This window comes from Pseudomyrmex gracilis, unplaced genomic scaffold, assembly GCF_002006095.1.
Source record: "Pseudomyrmex gracilis isolate BER0280 unplaced genomic scaffold, ASM200609v1 scaffold_110, whole genome shotgun sequence".
Lineage (NCBI taxonomy): Eukaryota > Metazoa > Arthropoda > Insecta > Hymenoptera > Formicidae > Pseudomyrmex > Pseudomyrmex gracilis.
Window position 1 is genome coordinate 337,023 of NW_018020694.1, and position 17,641 is coordinate 354,663.

Sequence of the window (17,641 nt, forward strand, 5' to 3'; positions counted from 1 at the left end):
AGTGTGTTTTGCATATACACAACCAGGCAGTTACATATAAATCTCTAGCTGCTTTATTCGAGAATAGCCGAGAAAGTTGTTGAAGTGAGATTTTCTCGCTGCTCTTTCTCGTAGTAGGCAAGAAAAAGATGTATATATATATATATGTATGTATATCGAGATGCTTCTCGGGAAGAGTCAATTCTTCGGACACCGTGTTACAATCTATTCGTTCCAAAATCTCGCGGATTTTGTTTTATTCAGTTTACTTCTTACGTAATTATTTAATTATTATGTAAAATAAACATTACATAATCTGGAATAATATTCTTTTTTTACAATTTTTACATAATAGATCATTTATTATATAATTCTCTTAACCTTGCGTATAGGTAATTTATATATATATATATATATCATTGAAATATATATATAGGTACGGCTTATATTTGTGTGTCCTATGCGGAAAGAAAACACATCGGTGTTCGCGTGAACAACACATACTGCAAGCATTGCTATTTCAACAGAGGATTATTGAAATTTCTATCGTTAAATAAATATATTCGTCATGCAATGTTACTTTAAGTGAGCGCGTTCGCTTTGGACGCTTACGCGCTTTGAGCGTCAATCTGTCTTTGTTCTACATTTAAAGAACGAGGAAAACAAACTGATGCTTAAAGGACGCATAAGCGTCCAAAGCGTACGCGCTTTTTGTTTCTCCATATAGTACGTTGAAAATACGAGGTGTTTCGCGTCGTTTTTCGCGAAGACATGCGCGCGACGTAAGCTTTTTTTTTTTTTCTAAGTAAGTTTACGACAAAATTGAGATAATTGTATTCTTCTTCCTCTTGTTTTGTACTGTAGAGCGTGAAAGAGCGACAATGAGAGTCTAGTCTACTAAATGGTATTCGGTGAATCCTAGAGAAAACGCCGCGTATCTATACGATGCACAAGACTGAGGGGAAATATCGAATCGGAGCTGTTTTCACGTCATTGTTTTAGAATCCTTTAACGTCTGATCGTTTTTCGGACTTACAACAGTATGGTCCCGGTGCGTCAGAGAAAAGGAAAGAAAATTTGTGTTTTCCCGTTTGTCTGAATGATTCTCACCTCTTCTCCTTCATTTCGCATTTTTCTATCGACCATATACATATATATATATATACACACACACACACACATATATATATATGTATATATATACACAACAGTTAGACTATTCAAAGACGTCGATTTTCTGCCGAATTTTTCCGAAAAAACCAATAAGGAAATTTTTCAGCAATCGAGAGATATCACACTAAACGGGCGTCGTTGAGGAAATCGACACTTGGGTTCATTCACGCATTCGTACGATAAACACAGCATACTTATGTCCCTAATATAATGTACGTGTGTACGTATATGAGTGTATGTGTGTGTGTGTGTGTGTGTGCGCGTGGATAACGTGGCTATATTCAATAGCGATCTAGTTCAACTCTCTGTAAAGATATTCCTCTCGTGTGTGTGTAAACTGCGACTTCATTCGCAGTTTCTCTTCCGTCATTCATCACTTTTTTTACGGGAGACATACGTTTTCTCAAAAAAAGGAAAGAAGGTTTCTCCTCCCTTCTTCCCTTGTACACGTTTTCTCTTCTCCCTGTGTCTCTTCTCGTTCCGCATCTTCTCGGAGCGTATATTTACTGTTACTACGGAGACATTTATTGCGCGCAATCTTTATTTCGCGTTCGCGCGTTTGTTGTGTCGACTAGCACAGTCACTTTTATCTCTGCGGCTCGCCCAGACCGAATTGCGTCTGTTGTGGCTGCGTCTGTTGTTGCATCGTTTGTGTATTGCCGGACGCGCTGCTGCTGCACCGGCCGCCCGCGGCAAGATGCTGAGCGACACCCGCCGTAAGTCCTGTCGTTTGTACTCCGTTTTGATTCGGAGACATGCCTGCAAACATTGATATTAAACAAGAAAAACAAAAAATTTTACATCTCTCACTCACAAGACAAATCTCTCGTTTGTTTTTTTTTTCCGGGACGTTGCACGCACAATCGCACGTCATGTCGCAAACAAAGAAAAAAAAAAAAAACTCGGTCTCTTTAAGTCGAGTTGATTTTTTTCATTTTTGTATACGGCCAACGTTCTTACCCGATGGAGTTTTTTCACCGGCTGACATTTTCGAAAATGCCAAAAGGGCGTCCGGAAAGTTCGGCGGAGTGGCTGGTGTGTTGCACGGTGTAATCTGCAAACATAGGACATCTGATTCAGTGACGTTGTTCGTCCAATAAGCGACAATTGCGAAAACTTTGTTAGTAATTTTTGTGAATGCGATTTTTACTTTCTCTTTTTTTCCTAATAATAATAAGTTCAGCAATCGAAATATCGTTTGGTTTTCGAGATCAATATAAAGAAAAAAAAAACATCCGTTCGAGAAATACATGTTGCGTTAAGTTACGAAGATTTGGGTGCTGTTGTATTGATTGTACGAATATATAGTCATGGTCCGCCTCGCATGCTTTTCACAAGTAGGAAATAAACGATGCCAGAGACTTACTTGACCGAAGTGAGTGCCTGCTCCCTGTGCGCAAGAAGGTATCGCCGCTTCTTGGAAAAAGATGCTGAGAGCGGTCTGCAACAGCACGACCATTTATAAATACTCAATTAAGAGATGGCATATATTTGTATAAATTATATTGTATACAAAAAAAAAAAAATGTCATTGTGCGCAACGTGACGAACTTGAGAATCGATCGCGACAAATTTTCTGAATCAGAGGGACGAAGAATCAGTGTCTGTGAATTTTAGCTCCGTGTTAATTTCTGTTAAAATAAACGTTGCGCGTGAACTTGGCACGAGACACACGACCGTGGTTCTTTGATGCATTCGGTTTGAAAGTCACCGTCGATTCTGGGGCCTAAACTTGTCGAAAAGAGTTTTGCTCTTCACTTTTTCTTCTTTAAAACTTCTTCTGACAAACAAGATGATACAAGAAGCAAGCCGAATTTCGAGCGCATGTTTAAGAAAAGATAAGATAAAAAAATGATAAAGAAGGGATAAAAAAGTAGGCTATGTAAGGTATATCGACCGAGTTATCAGCGAATTCAATCGGTCCAACCGTTAGACTCTGAGATTTGAAAAACTAAAATCCTTTTGAATTTTTGGTTCGCACACACACACACGCGCGCGCGCACACACACGTATCGATCTGTATTGTCGTTCAGTGCTGATGCGCATACATACATTTAGCGCGAGACACAACCGTGTGAGATCTGAGATCAACTCGTGTTACGTAAACGAAACACATAAGTACAATTGTTCGGCAAAAATGTCATCAGTCGACAAACGTCTTGCACACACAGTCGATCTTCCAACAAAAGATTAAAATGTCGAACAAACATTATCTTCAAATGGTTCCAAGTTTGCTTACAAAATTTAGCCATTTTCAAACAGTCGCGTTGCGATCGTATCGAATTATGACGTCAGAAACGAGAAACATGAATTTTTTTTCCCGCGCAATTTTATATCGCAACAAACTGGTCCGTTCAAATGTCACGCGTCGATCAACGCGTACGGATTGGTAAAATCGCGCGTTGCGAAATCTCCGCGTGACGTAATTTTCAATGAAAAAATAGACGATTCTTATCCAGATTTGCATAATTTATCGTGCGCGCGTGTACGTGCGACCGAAAAGAAACGCTGAGTGATAAAACGTGTGAAAAAAAAAAAAAAAACACTAGTGTTTTTTTCTTCATACAAATTGCACGACGAAAGTTTATTTCCCGCTTCTGACGTCATAATTCGATATAGCCACGACAAATGGGAGCTTCGCTCGAATAGAAAAGGTTACGCGAGATATCTTTATTTAGCAGCGTCTCTTATATGGATACTGTCGCGTTATTACTATTGAAAACGTAAACAAACGAATTACTACACACGAAAATAGTAGTTTGCAAGAGGAAAACGTTCTCTCGCGCGAGATGCCAATCTCAACAACTTTACATTAGAGTTGCTTTTGCTACACCAACATCGCCTGTGTACACGCACACAGTGTTGTTTTAAATAAAAAAACTTCATGTTTTTATGCATCACTCGCAAGAACGAGATAATCCCACATAATGGTGCTATAAAAAAAAAGTGCTACGCACTTCCCGAGAGATCGATATTATTGGCTTACAATGGCAATAAACGGTGCGTAATATTATCAACATTCACATGTATGTGTGTGTCAGTCATACCACCAACAGTAAAACTATTGCGAGAGAGAGAACGCGTGTAAAAACACACAGGAACCACGCAGAATTATAGAATTATTTTCTATTGCGCAACGGTGATGTAATCATCGTATAAATATTATCATTAAATCCGCAAGATAAACGCATGTGTGTGCGCGCGCGCGCGAGACTTATCAAGTCTCTCAAGTTGTTTAAAATCCAGAGAAGCAGGAATTGTATCGCGTAGTTTTTATATTTTTTGTCGCAACACAGCACCGAAGAAGCCTTCGACGAGATCTCTCGAAACAAATTTGAAAACCGACAATCGAAACTGAGAAATATTATCTACCGCGATTGTTGTCCCGCGATTATTCTGAAAATACAGCGAGAGAGAGAGAGAGAGAGAGAAAGAGAGAGAAAAGCGAGTTTTCATCGATCGGCAAAACCGCGTTATTTTTTCCACAGAATTACCGTTGACAAAGCATTCCGTAACGTTGAGAGCCGACACCATCGGCCATTTTACTCGCTTTGTTTACGCAGTAAACGTCTGGGCAAGAGTTACCGCTACACACGTATATGTTTTGAATGGTGCGCACGCGGTGCATCTCTCACACACACACACACACACACACAAGTATACACTTACACCAAACCGGTAAAGGCCGCGTAATACATATATATATAAACATTTCCCTTCTTTCTGTCCCTGTCTAGTTTTAGCGCTTTGTCTATTCGTTCTGTTCCTATCCTCACCTCGAATTGCCAATGCGCCGATTGCAGCAATTGCTTCGCCTGATCCCTGGCACAGCCCGCGGCCAACACGAACTGATTGATCATCACCTGCTCCCGAAGAGCGTCCATTTTTTTGCCTCGGTCACGTTTTTTCTCAACGATAATAAGCGGCGAGGCTTGAGAGGTGGGAACGGAGAGAGAAAACAGTGAGATATATATATATATACACACACATATATATACATACATGTACGTATCCGTGTGCTCTCTACGTGTATATATACATGTATGTATATGTATGTTATGTGTGCATGTGTTCTAAAGAGAAATAGAGGAGCGGACGCAAGACGGGCGTGCAAAACGGCTGAGAACCAAAGTGGTTAGACGGGCTAAATTGTACACAACACACATTCCAAAACACCAACATCAAATTTCTCTCGTCTACCGTCTTCGCTATGCGTCGATTATCTTATATTCGAGACGCGCGATGACGACCGCGACGTGCAACAACGACGGACACGACAGCCGGGTGGTCCCTTGTTTTCGAAACTAAACTCATCGCAACTATCGCAAGCTGTGCTACGGAAGTGGCTGCGGCCCGTGAGACGACAATTGGCAACGATGAAACGCGGAGAGACCACGAGGGACGGCAGGGACGAAGCGGAGAGTCAAGTGTGTTGACCGTGTTCAGTGACGTCAGATTGCGCTGCCGTTCTCGCAAAAAGCCGCACCACGCGCCGCCGTGGTTCAATCTACCTCCTCGCGGCTTTCAAGGCGGATATTCATCAAGTCCGATGTTTTATCTGAAGATTATAGACTTGAGGCAATCTCGAATATAAAGGGAGCTTTCTCCGGCTACGCGCACAGGCGACATTTGTGTGACACAAATGTCCATTAGTGTGAGAAAGAGCATATCATTGTGTCTCACTCACGCTAGTGGACACTGTGTTGCACAGTGTCGCCTTGTGTACGTAGCTGAAAAGCTAGCCGAACGCTACGTTTCAGCAGAACAACTCACTGTTTTGTGAGCAATTGAACGTGATTGGCTTATCACTTTTATAATCAACAAATCAACGTCGAGTGTTGACAAGACGACGACTCTTTTCTTTCGGAACATAAACAGTGACACTTCAAAGAATTTGTAGCGCGACTTGGATCTTGCATCAGATGGTTGCCGTCAAATCGATGTGTCACGTGAACCGTATGTACGAAACCTTTTTCACGTGATCTTTACGCTCTTTCAGCTCGCGTAAGTTCGTTCCACAACACGTCTCACGAACAGTGTAATTATAAGATCAAAAAATGGGAGCGTCCGCGTTACCTGTTATTCTATTTACATTTCTTTGGGGTGCGGTGTTTTTTCTAGGAATTGCTCTGCCACTCTTCGTTCCAAAAGGACCAAATCGTGGGTACGTAGACCTTTAACGCAACTGCTCATTTTCGTGCTTTGTGTATAAGAAATTCATACATGTATGAAAAAAATTTAATTATAAAATTTTGTATCTTCTAGGATACTTCAAGTTCTGTTGATATTGACAGGGTTTACGTGCTGGTTATTGTAAGTGTCCACTGCATTTGATTTCTTAATATTTCCTTATTTCTATAATAAATAACTGACAATTTTATGTAGCTGGTTATGTTGCTATATGGCACAAATGAATCCACTAATTGGGCCAAAATTAAATCATATAACAGTTCTGGTTATGGCAAAAGAATGGGTAAGTAAGCTGAGTAATATTACATTATAATGCAGAAAACATAATACAACTATTATGTTTCTACAATCATTATGTATATATATCTTACTTTGTTGTAGGGTAATCCTATTGCCGATGGATAAATATGGCATAAAAATTATTTACTTTTAAATATACATATATATAACTACTTTTTCTCGTATAATTTTATTACACAGATATATTATCACAAGTGTATTAAAAATGCTTACATTAATGTAAATTCTTCTAAGTAGAAATATATATAGAATATTATACACACACACTTGTGTGTGTTTATGTATATAATTTATGTGTATTATATAATTCAGCAATTATATGGTTAACATAAACTTAATATTTTATGTACAAAATATCTTGTATTGTTTAAGAATATAAAAGTGTAGTGACCTTAAATTCATCTGTTTATGTATACAATGCAATATACTACATTAGCAAAGATATAAAAAAATCAAGTATATCTATACCTTATAAAATCTTGATCACATATATTACAAAATAAATGTTATATACATAACTGTAACAGCCAAATAAAAATAAATGTTTATATTTATATTAGATCTTTACATGTCACACAATGTGTTTACAAATATATTTTATAATACAAATTGTTTTTCTTTAATATAAAAATAGAGACATAAAAACAACCAATCACTTAATTAAAAATTCAATTGAGAGACTACGTCAGAATTAAATAACATTAATGCTTACCGGTTAAATGCACTTAAACACAATTAAATTAACTTCCAAATATAATTTAAAAAAGAACATCACATATAGAACACTTTCTTCTTTTTACAAATTTGTAAAAGTAGCACAATTTCCACGATATTAAAATTTAGAAATAGTAGTATAGATACTCTATAGTATAGATACTCACCAAACATCGGACCAAAATCCCAACACATGGTTGCTCTTAGGCTCCTCTCTAATTCACTTCCTCTGCTAATCTCATTATTTATTTCTATACACATATATATTAAGAAATATAAAAAAGTAACTTTGTAAAATTATAAATTTCTAAAAAAACCACTATGTTTTCATGAATCTGTATTGAATATATTTCCTAAAAAATTACTAGATGTATCATCTTCCCAGTAATTAGTGTATTCCTTTGTTTGCTTTATATAAGAGTTATTAAATTCACACTTAAGTAATTTCAGTGAATTAAATTGAACCTGTGGTCTTATATTATAATAATTCTTCAGAAATTCGAGAACAGCTGTTTTGCTTTGCAAATTATTAAATACTAATCGTTCTTTTCTTGGTAAAATTTTCTCCAACATAAATACTAGATGATGATGGAAACAATGAAATTCAGTTGGTATAGTTGAGGTAATATTTAACCAATCTTGAACACAAACAAGCGGAGTAACAGAATGTCCCGAAAATAATGCAGGATTACTTAAAATATTTCTAGCAGACATTACTCCGTTACATTTGGATTCTTTAAATAGAATCTGAGCACTTTCTAAATTTCTCACATCGCCATTTGCAATAAGAGGCAACTGTACATAATCTCTAAGAAGTTTAAGACTGTTTAAGTTAATGGGTTCGTTACGCATTTCAGGAGTTCTTGCATGGACTGTTATAAATGACGCGCCAGCCTTTTCTAAAGTTTGACACAACATTATTGTTTTATGTATGTCTTTCAGCAAACGTATCTTTACCGAAACAGTAAATGGTTCTGGTATACGATTTTTGACCTGATGTACCAAATCGCTTACAAGTTCTGGTTTTGTTAGCAAATGAGCGCCATATCCTTCTCTGATAGCCCAGCGCTGGGGACAGCCACAATTTAAATCTACACCATTGCAATACCTGTTAATTATAAGATACAGATAGTAAAGTAACTATATCTTATCTCACTTTAAAAAGTGATAGAGAATATATTATTCTCATTATACATGTGTATATTATGTGTATGTATATTATCTGCAAACTTACGGTGCAACCATTTCAGAAGCACTCACGAAATCATTTACAGTTTTAGCTGCAAATTGAACAATTAGTGGTTTATCTTCTGCATGAGTAGTAAATTCATTATCTCTAGCCTTTGCAGATTGCACAAATGAATCTGCTAAGATCATGGGAGTAAAACATAAGTCGCAATCATAACGCCTTACAAGTGTTCTGAATTGTAGCCTGGTAATAGTAACATAATCAAAATATGCCTAAAACATCTACGATGAAATACAAGCACGTTAAATACTTTATAAAAAAAAAAAAACAATATTAACACTTTACAAATAACTCTTTTAAAAAATACATCTCAACTGACTCACTTGCTATATCTAACCATCGGAGCGCAAACCTTTATCATTCTCGGCTCTTTTAACATCGCTGTTATATCTAAAGTCATGATTATACTAGTTTATACGTATACTTTTTTCTCTGTAACATATAGTTTAATCAAAGATAAAATTGAACAGGATTCACGCCAAATTTTAACTGTTATTACTGTTGTCAGTATTTAGAGGTACGTTCAAAAATCCTACACTGGTAACCGCAAACTATAGCACACGTGACGTGAAATATAGCATTTTAGTAACCAAGGTAGGATCAGTTCTATCTTTCTTCTTCCAATGTGGAGTGAGAAAGATGAACTCTGAACTAGTGCAATCAGTTCAGGTAAAAAGAACAGATCTTCTGACCGCATGTGGCGCTGAAACTTTCCCCTTTATTTTCCAAAACGAAGAAGAAGCCGTTTGTAGTGGCGACAGTGAATGTTAAATATCGAACATTGAACAGCGTCGGAAATAGTAGTTGAATTTGCGAATCTTCAAAGAATTTGAAAAAGGCCGAGCAAAAATGAGCATATTTGACGGGGAGGATAGTAAGTAATTTACATAAATACTATATCGCCATATAACAAGTTTAGCAGAGAAAATAAGATTTTATATCGTGATTTGTGATCCTGTTCTGATTATTGCAAATTGATATGTAAAAATATTCTACAGTTACAGTTGCACACACGCACGTTAATTGTCTAAGTATATCGTAACACTTTGAAGTAATTGTTAGAAACTTAACCCTAATTTGTGATTTTTGCAATAAAATTGTAAAAAAAAGTCACGGAGTTAAATGCACGATACTATCGACAAACCTTTTTTTGTTTCCAAATTTGTGATTTGCTACTTGTTTTTCCTAGATCAATATGAGAATGAAAATGCACAAGAAATTTCATCCAAATTATGGCAAGAAGCTTGTTGGATTCTTATCAATGCATACTTTGATGAAAAAGGACTTGTACGACAGCAATTGGATAGTTTTGATGAATTCATTGAAATGTCTGTTCAACGTATAGTTGAAGATTCTCCGCAAATTGACTTACAAGCAGAAGCGCAACATACCACAGGCGAAATAGAAAATCCTGTGAGACATCTATTGAAATTTGAGCAGATTTATTTATCTAAACCGACTCATTGGGAAAAGGATGGCGCACCATCCCCTATGATGCCTAATGAAGCCAGATTGAGAAATTTGACATATTCTGCTCCACTATACGTCGATATCACCAAGACGATAGTAAAAGATGGTAAAGATGGAGAAGATCGCGTTGAAACGCAACATCAGAAAACATTTATTGGCAAAATACCAATTATGTTGAGGTCAAAATATTGCTTGCTTGCTGGCTTATCTGATCGTGATTTAACAGAATTAAATGAGTGCCCGTTAGATCCTGGCGGATATTTCATTATAAATGGATCTGAAAAGGTTCTTATAGCACAAGAGAAAATGGCAACAAATACTGTTTATGTGTTCAGCATGAAAGATGGTAAATATGCATATAAGGCAGAAATCAGATCCTGTTTGGAACATAGCTCTCGTCCTACTTCAACCTTATGGATTAATATGATGGCCAAGAGCGGAGCTAGTATCAAGAAGTCAGCCATAGGTCAACGCATAATTGCTATTATCCCTTACATCAAACAAGAAATACCCATTATGATTGTTTTCCGAGCTCTTGGATTTGTGGCTGATCGTGACATTCTTGAACACATAATTTACGATTTCGACGATCCTGAAATGATGGAAATGGTCAAGCCGTCTTTGGACGAAGCTTTTGTTATACAAGAACAGAATGTCGCTCTAAATTTTATTGGCACCAGAGGTGCTAAACCAGGCGTGACCAAAGAAAAGCGAATCAAATACGCCAGAGAAATTTTACAAAAAGAAATGCTGCCGCATGTTGGCATAAGCGATTTTTGCGAGACCAAAAAAGCTTATTTTCTTGGTTACATGGTACACAGATTACTATCGGCATCTCTGGGACGAAGAGAATTGGATGATCGGGATCATTATGGTAATAAGCGACTGGACCTTGCCGGACCTCTGCTAGCGTTCTTGTTTCGCGGCTTGTTCAAAAATTTAATGAAAGAGGTACGTTTGTACGCGCAGAAATTTATAGATCGAGGAAAAGACTTTAATCTCGAGCTAGCTATCAAAACCAAAATTATTACCGATGGCCTGAGATATTCGCTTGCTACGGGCAATTGGGGCGATCAGAAGAAAGCACATCAAGCAAGAGCAGGCGTGTCGCAAGTATTGAACAGATTAACTTTTGCGTCAACATTGTCGCACCTGAGGCGAGTAAATTCTCCGATTGGAAGAGACGGTAAACTTGCCAAACCACGACAGTTACACAACACATTGTGGGGTATGCTGTGTCCAGCTGAAACTCCTGAGGGTGCTGCTGTGGGATTGGTAAAAAATTTAGCTCTGATGGCTTATATAAGCGTTGGATCGCAGCCATCACCCATTCTCGAATTCTTGGAAGAATGGTCTATGGAGAATCTCGAAGAAATAGTACCGAGCGCCATTACAGACGCTACTAAAATATTTGTAAATGGTTGCTGGGTCGGTATTCATAGAGATCCGGATCAGTTAATGGCAACTTTGCGCAAATTGAGAAGGCAGATGGATATCATTGTGTCAGAAGTATCGATGATTCGCGATATCAGAGATCGCGAAATAAGAATATACACGGACGCTGGTAGAATCAGCAGACCTTTGCTCATAGTGGAAGGACAAAATCTGTTACTTAAAAAGAGACATATTGATATGCTGAAAGAAAGAGATTACAACGACGGGTAAACGCGCTTTACTTAAAAAAAAAAAAAAATCGTTCTCTTATTTTGATCCATTTTGTAAAACTTTGTGTGCATGCATTAATTTACATCATGCTTTGCAGGTGGCAAGAGTTGGTAGGTAGCGGAGTGGTAGAATACATAGATACACTGGAGGAAGAAACAGTTATGATAGCTATGTCACCGGAAGATCTTAGACAAGAAAAAGAATATGCATATTGTACGACTTACACACATTGCGAAATTCACCCAGCCATGATTTTAGGCGTGTGCGCTTCCATTATTCCGTTTCCCGATCATAATCAGAGTCCTAGAAATACTTATCAGGTAGATATCGGTTTGACTCGTTAAAAATTCTTTTCTTTCATTCAACGTGAGTATACAAAAGCAGCTATGTATATTATTTTTGTTTTAGAGCGCTATGGGTAAACAAGCCATGGGTGTATACATTACAAATTTTCACGTGCGCATGGACACTTTGGCTCACGTACTGTATTATCCTCACAAACCGTTAGTCACCACACGGTCCATGGAATATCTTAGATTCCGTGAATTACCAGCGGGTATAAACAGTATCGTCGCAATTCTGTGTTATACGGGATACAATCAGGAAGATAGTGTTATTTTAAACGCGAGTGCAGTTGAAAGAGGCTTTTTCAGATCGGTGTTTTACCGGTCTTACAAAGAAGCCGAATCGAAAAAGATCGGCGATCAGGAAGAACAGTTTGAGAAACCTTCACGTTTGACTTGTCAAGGGATGCGTAACGCGATATACGACAAACTGGACGATGACGGGATTATCGCTCCTGGAATTCGAGTATCCGGCGACGATGTGATCATAGGAAAAACGATCACTCTGCCAGAAACGGATGATGAGGTATAATATTAAGAAAAACTTTGGCTTTTCTTATTATATAGAAAATTATGATTTTCAGACTTACAATAAAATTTACAAATATTTTTGTTATACATAAATATAGCTGGATAGTACAACAAAACGTTTTACGAAACGTGACGCATCGACTTTCTTGCGAAACAGTGAAACTGGTATAGTTGATCAAGTGATGCTGACTTTGAATAGCGAAGGATACAAATTTTGCAAAATCCGCGTGCGCAGTGTACGCATTCCACAAATTGGCGATAAATTTGCGTCTCGTCACGGTCAAAAAGGTACATGCGGAATTCAGTACAGGCAAGAAGATATGCCGTTCACTTGCGAAGGTCTTACACCTGATATTATTATCAATCCCCATGCCATTCCTTCTCGTATGACTATTGGTCACTTGATCGAGTGTATACAAGGAAAAGTTTCTGCCAACAAAGGTAAATACATTCTTCGGAAATTTGCAATTACAAATACATAAAAGTGCATCTGCACACTTTCTGACTTATGAATCCGATATTCTTCAGGTGAGATTGGTGACGCCACTCCGTTTAACGATGCTGTGAATGTGCAAAAAATTTCCACGCTCCTACAAGAATACGGTTATCAATTGCGAGGAAACGAAGTGATGTACAATGGACATACAGGACGTAAAATCAATGCCCAAGTCTTCTTGGGACCGACGTATTACCAACGCTTGAAGCACATGGTAGATGATAAGATCCATAGTAGGGCGAGAGGACCTGTGCAAATTTTGGTCAGACAACCTATGGAAGGTCGAGCTAGGTAATAATTAATATCTATTTCAATTTTTAAAATTTTTAATTGATATAAAAAATGGCTATATACAAATATAAATTACTTGTATATATGTATATACATTTTTTTTTTTTACAGAGATGGCGGACTTCGCTTTGGAGAAATGGAACGAGACTGTCAAATTTCTCATGGCGCGGCGCAATTTTTGAGAGAACGTTTATTCGAAGTATCAGATCCGTATCGAATTCACATTTGCAACTTCTGTGGTTTAATTGCCATAGCTAATTTACGAAACAACACATTTGAGTGCAAAGGATGTAAAAACAAAACTCAAATTTCACAAATCAGATTGCCGTATGCGGCGAAGTTACTTTTCCAGGAACTAATGGCAATGAATATTGCACCTAGACTCATGATACATTAAAGTCTTGGTTTTCATAGATTTTTAGTAAGATGTTAAACAGCGAACACGTATTTAAATACAATAAACACATATATTACACATACAAATGTAAATATAGCTGTATAAAGTATATATTATTGAGTATCTTAAAATTGACTTGGATGTGTGTAAAATGTTTTCTAATATTTTACAATGTATTACCTGTTTCTTATAAGAAAATAAAACGATATATTTAATCAGCTTCGTTAAATCTAAATAAACTGTGTATTTCTTTGCTTGTGTGATATAACATTCCTCATAAGTATATTTATTTTCTTATAAAAACATACAATCACGAACATTACGTTTAATCTTAGGGCCACAATAGAGAAAATATTAGGAATAAGAATTAGAAATAGAAGTTAAATGTACTATACAATGACAAAAAGTAAAATATAACATATAAATATTGGAAGTATATCATGGTTAAATGATATACAGCTTATATTTATATACATTTAAATGTTATATTTTGTTTTTTCGCATTGTACATTACATTTAACCTCTGTTTTTAATTCTTATTCCTAATATTTTCTCTATTGTGCTCAGGCCCTTAGGTGAGTTAGTAATAATCTGAGATTTGTAATATTAACTTATGACATAAAAGCAATTTTAAAAAATACACAATTTCTCGCTTAAAAACGGGTCATTTTGTTAGAGGTTTTTCTCGAAGATATTTATGACCCAACAATTTTGTAAGAATATAAAATCCCAAACAATTATACTTGTAATGTTAACGATCCAAAATTCTTACGTGACATACATCTAAAATACAAAATTTTGCTCTGCAAACAGGACAAGTGCATTGAGAAGATAACCATGTTTCTGGTTCATTTTCATCTTGTCTTGAAGCAAACCTATATAACAATATTGAAACCATTAACGTACATTTTTAATTAAAAGATATAAAAATATATAAGTTAAAAATAACTGACCATCTTGCCATACAATCTATACACCACATTGGGCGGCAGTAACAAGTTGAACATTCATCAGGACCTCTACTCTCACTATTACCGCACAATTTCTTCAACTTTACATTAGAAGGTGCTTGCATACATCCGATACATTGGTCTAATTCCTAGTCGACGATATTTACAGACAGTTAAAGACACAAAAGTCAAAAAATATAGAGAATTATAACAAAATAAAATAATTACTTGATACCTGGGCAGTATCGTAGAACGGATTCTTATTAACTTCCTCTTTAAAAGTATCAATAAATCTATCGAGCAAAGTTCTATAGAATGTTATATTTTGTAGTACAATAATTTGTGGGGACACTTGATCTTGCAAGTCCTTAAAATCCAAAGCATTTAGTCTTATATCGAATGCCTGTGCTAATGCCCGCATGGGTTTTACCTGAATCATATTGCTTTTGGTATATATTTTCTCATGATAAAACTATATAAAATGTATTATACTAAAAACTATATAAATGTATTATCATACCTGTATATTAATAAATTGAATCTGATCTCTAGTTGCTGGCGACATTAAATGAGTGTCACTCTTATTTACAACCAAAGTTGTGTCACTCTGATGTGCCACTTGTACTTTATAAAGTGTAATTTTAATAATCCAATTGTCTGTTGCTACGACACGAGTTACACTGTTTGTGACAATAATAATTTTACTTATTCTAAAATAAAATACTCATTTTAGTATACGCATACATGTACTTACAATGTTAATTAAGTTCCTAGATCCTAAGTATATAAATTAGGTATTTGAATAAACCTTCTGTATTCCGTGTTAATATCAGAGGCAACACTCGTCCATGATGTGTTGTTATTACTGTATGCAGCAAGATTTTGTGCTATAGGATGCTTATTCCAATTTTCTATATACCATTCGCAAATCTTATGCAATGTGTACAATGGGACAATTGCAATACAGAGAATGACAATTAATTCAAAATTATTTCTGTCGATAAGTTTTGCGGTGTCCACGTGACCGAAGAAAATTAATCCTAAGATATAGCCTGAAGAAGATATAAAACAAAAAAAAAAAAAAAACACAAAGATGAAAGTGATAAAAGATAAATCATAATATATTGAATAAATACAACTCGCCTGTTACCTAAAGGAAGCATTGAATGCACAAATAACGTAACTACGCTTCTTCTAATATGATACTGTATAAAAAATTCACTTTCGCTACCGAGCCACTTTGAGAAAATATCGTTCACAGTCAGCCCGGCGGAAACAAATTCTGTGGGCGGATAAACAATACTCCCAGCCATCAGGAGATAAAATAAAGTATAGAAAATCAAAGTGGACATTGTTCATTTGGGTAAAAAACCTTCGTTTGGCAGCAAGTAGTAAGATTCTTTCAGCACACTTATTTCTTTATTCCACACTCTTCTCCTGATCAAATTTTATGTGTACAAGAAAAAAATGTTATATAGACATAATCTTTAAATGTCACTTCTGAACTTTTTCACCGCAAAACGTACATACTAACAACGTGACATTAGACATTACATTTAATATCATGTTGTGTATTGTATATATATAACTACAAGTGTTGCAAAGTGCAAATCACTGCAAATTTTTAGGCATGTTCATTATATTGATCGTAGGTGCGTTCTAAGTACTGACATACACTTGACCGAACACAAACGTCTTTTTAAAGAAGTTCCATATACAATTTTGTTTTTTTATTTCATACAAAAGACTTTTGAAGCGCAAATGAAAAGATATGCAAATGATAAGATCGTTTTAAGTTCATCTTGAAATAAACCCGTACAATATCGTTAAGATGAACTTAATTAAGACGATCTTATAAGATCGGACTATAAATATATTGGCCTTGGATTTTATCCCTTATCGGCGGCTACTTGATATGTCCGAAAATAATTATTTTATATGCACAAAAATTTGTAATGCTGGATAATTATTCAGAATTATTTCACTAGCATATATTTGTGTGTGTGTATGTGTGTGTGACATTTGTAAAAAAAAAGATAAGAAACATTATATATATATAGATATAAAAGAATATTGAAGTTTTAATAGGAGAAACGCATATATTCCACACAGACATAACGTTTATTAGACGTTTAATGGAGGTCTATAACTCCATGTTACATCTAATGAACAACTAATGGAGATTTGTATAGAATGTTATTTCGTGTGGGATGCGTATTATCTGAACGTTTCAAATTGCAGTGAATTAAACGACTCGTAGAGCCGTCGAAGTTTCTCTGACCTTATAAGGATACTTGTCTTACCTACGTTCACGTATACCGACTTACGCTCTCTCATGCTCGTTCGACCGATGACAAATAATAAGCATCGCGTCTAACACGTATGTATCGATATGTCCGCGATAATGTAAGTAGGTGTATGAAGTTGTTGAGAGGTATGAGACCTTTTACAAAAGAAACATACTCATCACGTGGCGCGATATAAAAAAAAAAAAAAACCTTACTTTAAAAGGACACAAGAGATAGGAAACGTCTCTCCCGCGATCTTTTCTCACGCATGCGTGAGAGCATCGCATCGATCATGTGACAAATCTCGCCAGACCTGTGCAAAGAACGGGTTACTCAAAAAATTACTGCGCATGCACGAATTTGTCCTCTGACTCCCATCATTGATTCTAGAGCGGAAGAAAGCGATATGTATGCGTATCAATAGATATTGAACAACACACACACACACACACGCGCGCACATTGATGCTAAAGAAGAATCAGAGTGCAACGCAGCAACATTGTTGCTCAATAACGTAAAGCAAAAAATAAAAAAAATAAACAATCATATAACGTGAGATATATAAGTAGCTCTCTCGGGAAATTCGAGAACTTTGATTAAGAGA

General features: G+C 36.2%; 5 protein-coding genes across 10 annotated transcripts; 2 read left to right on the top strand and 3 right to left on the bottom strand.

Moving 5' to 3' along the window:
* Positions 1-350: 350 nt before the first annotated feature.
* LOC109856212 (UBA-like domain-containing protein 2) lies at positions 351-5,955 on the bottom strand. 4 transcript variants are annotated; one of them, XM_020431233.1, is made up of 5 exons: positions 5,353-5,817; positions 4,929-5,083; positions 2,519-2,593; positions 2,113-2,206; positions 351-1,911 (listed from the first exon to the last, which is right to left on the bottom strand). In XM_020431233.1, exons 2-5 carry the CDS (start codon positions 5,034-5,036, stop codon positions 1,739-1,741), a joined length of 450 nt encoding a protein of 149 aa, XP_020286822.1. In that variant the 5' UTR covers positions 5,037-5,083; positions 5,353-5,817; the 3' UTR covers positions 351-1,738. The 4 variants fall into 4 exon arrangements, with proteins under 4 accessions (XP_020286822.1, XP_020286823.1, XP_020286820.1 ...); XM_020431234.1 differs by having other exon boundaries at positions 5,333-5,817; XM_020431231.1 differs by having other exon boundaries at positions 4,929-5,817.
* A 152-nt stretch (positions 5,956-6,107) lies between these two features.
* Positions 6,108-7,135, top strand: LOC109856213 (V-type proton ATPase subunit e 2-like). The gene is made up of 4 exons (XM_020431235.1): positions 6,108-6,316; positions 6,418-6,465; positions 6,538-6,625; positions 6,724-7,135. The coding sequence occupies exons 1-4, from the start codon at positions 6,210-6,212 to the stop codon at positions 6,745-6,747; spliced, it is 267 nt and encodes an 88-aa protein (XP_020286824.1). The 5' UTR covers positions 6,108-6,209; the 3' UTR covers positions 6,748-7,135.
* A 164-nt stretch (positions 7,136-7,299) lies between these two features.
* LOC109856204 (tRNA-dihydrouridine(20a/20b) synthase [NAD(P)+]-like) lies at positions 7,300-9,131 on the bottom strand. Of its 3 annotated transcripts, none has more exons than XM_020431218.1 (3): positions 8,929-9,131; positions 8,591-8,788; positions 7,300-8,464 (listed from the first exon to the last, which is right to left on the bottom strand). In XM_020431218.1, the coding sequence occupies exons 1-3, from the start codon at positions 9,003-9,005 to the stop codon at positions 7,684-7,686; spliced, it is 1,056 nt and encodes a 351-aa protein (XP_020286807.1). In that variant the 5' UTR covers positions 9,006-9,131; the 3' UTR covers positions 7,300-7,683. The 3 variants fall into 3 exon arrangements, with proteins under 3 accessions (XP_020286807.1, XP_020286809.1, XP_020286808.1); XM_020431220.1 differs by having other exon boundaries at positions 8,591-8,817; positions 8,929-9,017; XM_020431219.1 differs by having other exon boundaries at positions 8,591-8,826; positions 8,929-9,013.
* Positions 9,132-9,328: 197 nt separating this feature from the next.
* On the top strand, positions 9,329-13,955 carry LOC109856178 (DNA-directed RNA polymerase II subunit RPB2). Its single transcript, XM_020431163.1, has 7 exons — positions 9,329-9,479; positions 9,795-11,736; positions 11,838-12,060; positions 12,149-12,610; positions 12,714-13,056; positions 13,144-13,402; positions 13,514-13,955. The coding sequence occupies exons 1-7, from the start codon at positions 9,455-9,457 to the stop codon at positions 13,797-13,799; spliced, it is 3,540 nt and encodes a 1,179-aa protein (XP_020286752.1). The 5' UTR covers positions 9,329-9,454; the 3' UTR covers positions 13,800-13,955.
* A 349-nt stretch (positions 13,956-14,304) lies between these two features.
* LOC109856179 (E3 ubiquitin-protein ligase TM129) lies at positions 14,305-17,234 on the bottom strand. The gene is made up of 6 exons (XM_020431165.1): positions 15,900-17,234; positions 15,558-15,801; positions 15,270-15,459; positions 14,985-15,179; positions 14,753-14,898; positions 14,305-14,674 (listed from the first exon to the last, which is right to left on the bottom strand). Exons 1-6 carry the CDS (start codon positions 16,099-16,101, stop codon positions 14,551-14,553), a joined length of 1,101 nt encoding a protein of 366 aa, XP_020286754.1. The 5' UTR covers positions 16,102-17,234; the 3' UTR covers positions 14,305-14,550.
* Positions 17,235-17,641: the final 407 nt, after the last annotated feature.

Coding starts and splice junctions, on each gene's coding strand:
- LOC109856178 (XM_020431163.1), top strand. CDS start 9,455: ATGAGCATATTTGACGGGGAGGATA. Junction 12,611..12,713: donor TGCCAGAAACGGATGATGAG/GTATAATATTAA, acceptor ACATAAATATAG/CTGGATAGTACAACAAAACG. Junction 13,403..13,513: donor CCTATGGAAGGTCGAGCTAG/GTAATAATTAAT, acceptor TTTTTTTTACAG/AGATGGCGGACTTCGCTTTG.
- LOC109856204 (XM_020431218.1), bottom strand. CDS start 9,005: ATGACTTTAGATATAACAGCGATGTTAAAAGAGCCGAGAATGATAAAG. Junction 8,789..8,928: donor CCGATGGTTAGATATAGCAA/GTGAGTCAGTTG, acceptor TACTATTACCAG/GCTACAATTCAGAACACTTG. Junction 8,465..8,590: donor GCTTCTGAAATGGTTGCACC/GTAAGTTTGCAG, acceptor TATAATTAACAG/GTATTGCAATGGTGTAGATT.
- LOC109856213 (XM_020431235.1), top strand. CDS start 6,210: ATGGGAGCGTCCGCGTTACCTGTTATTCTATTTACATTTCTTTGGGGT. Junction 6,317..6,417: donor CCAAAAGGACCAAATCGTGG/GTACGTAGACCT, acceptor TGTATCTTCTAG/GATACTTCAAGTTCTGTTGA. Junction 6,626..6,723: donor TGGTTATGGCAAAAGAATGG/GTAAGTAAGCTG, acceptor ACTTTGTTGTAG/GGTAATCCTATTGCCGATGG.
- LOC109856179 (XM_020431165.1), bottom strand. CDS start 16,101: ATGTCCACTTTGATTTTCTATACTTTATTTTATCTCCTGATGGCTGGG. Junction 15,802..15,899: donor GCATTCAATGCTTCCTTTAG/GTAACAGGCGAG, acceptor TATCTTCTTCAG/GCTATATCTTAGGATTAATT. Junction 15,180..15,269: donor TTCAATTTATTAATATACAG/GTATGATAATAC, acceptor AATATGATTCAG/GTAAAACCCATGCGGGCATT.
- LOC109856212 (XM_020431231.1), bottom strand. CDS start 5,156: ATGTATGTATATATATGTGTGTGTATATATATATATATCTCACTGTTT. Junction 2,594..4,928: donor CGGCGCATTGGCAATTCGAG/GTGAGGATAGGA, acceptor GTGCTGTTGCAG/ACCGCTCTCAGCATCTTTTT. Junction 1,912..2,112: donor CGGTGAAAAAACTCCATCGG/GTAAGAACGTTG, acceptor CAATGTTTGCAG/GCATGTCTCCGAATCAAAAC.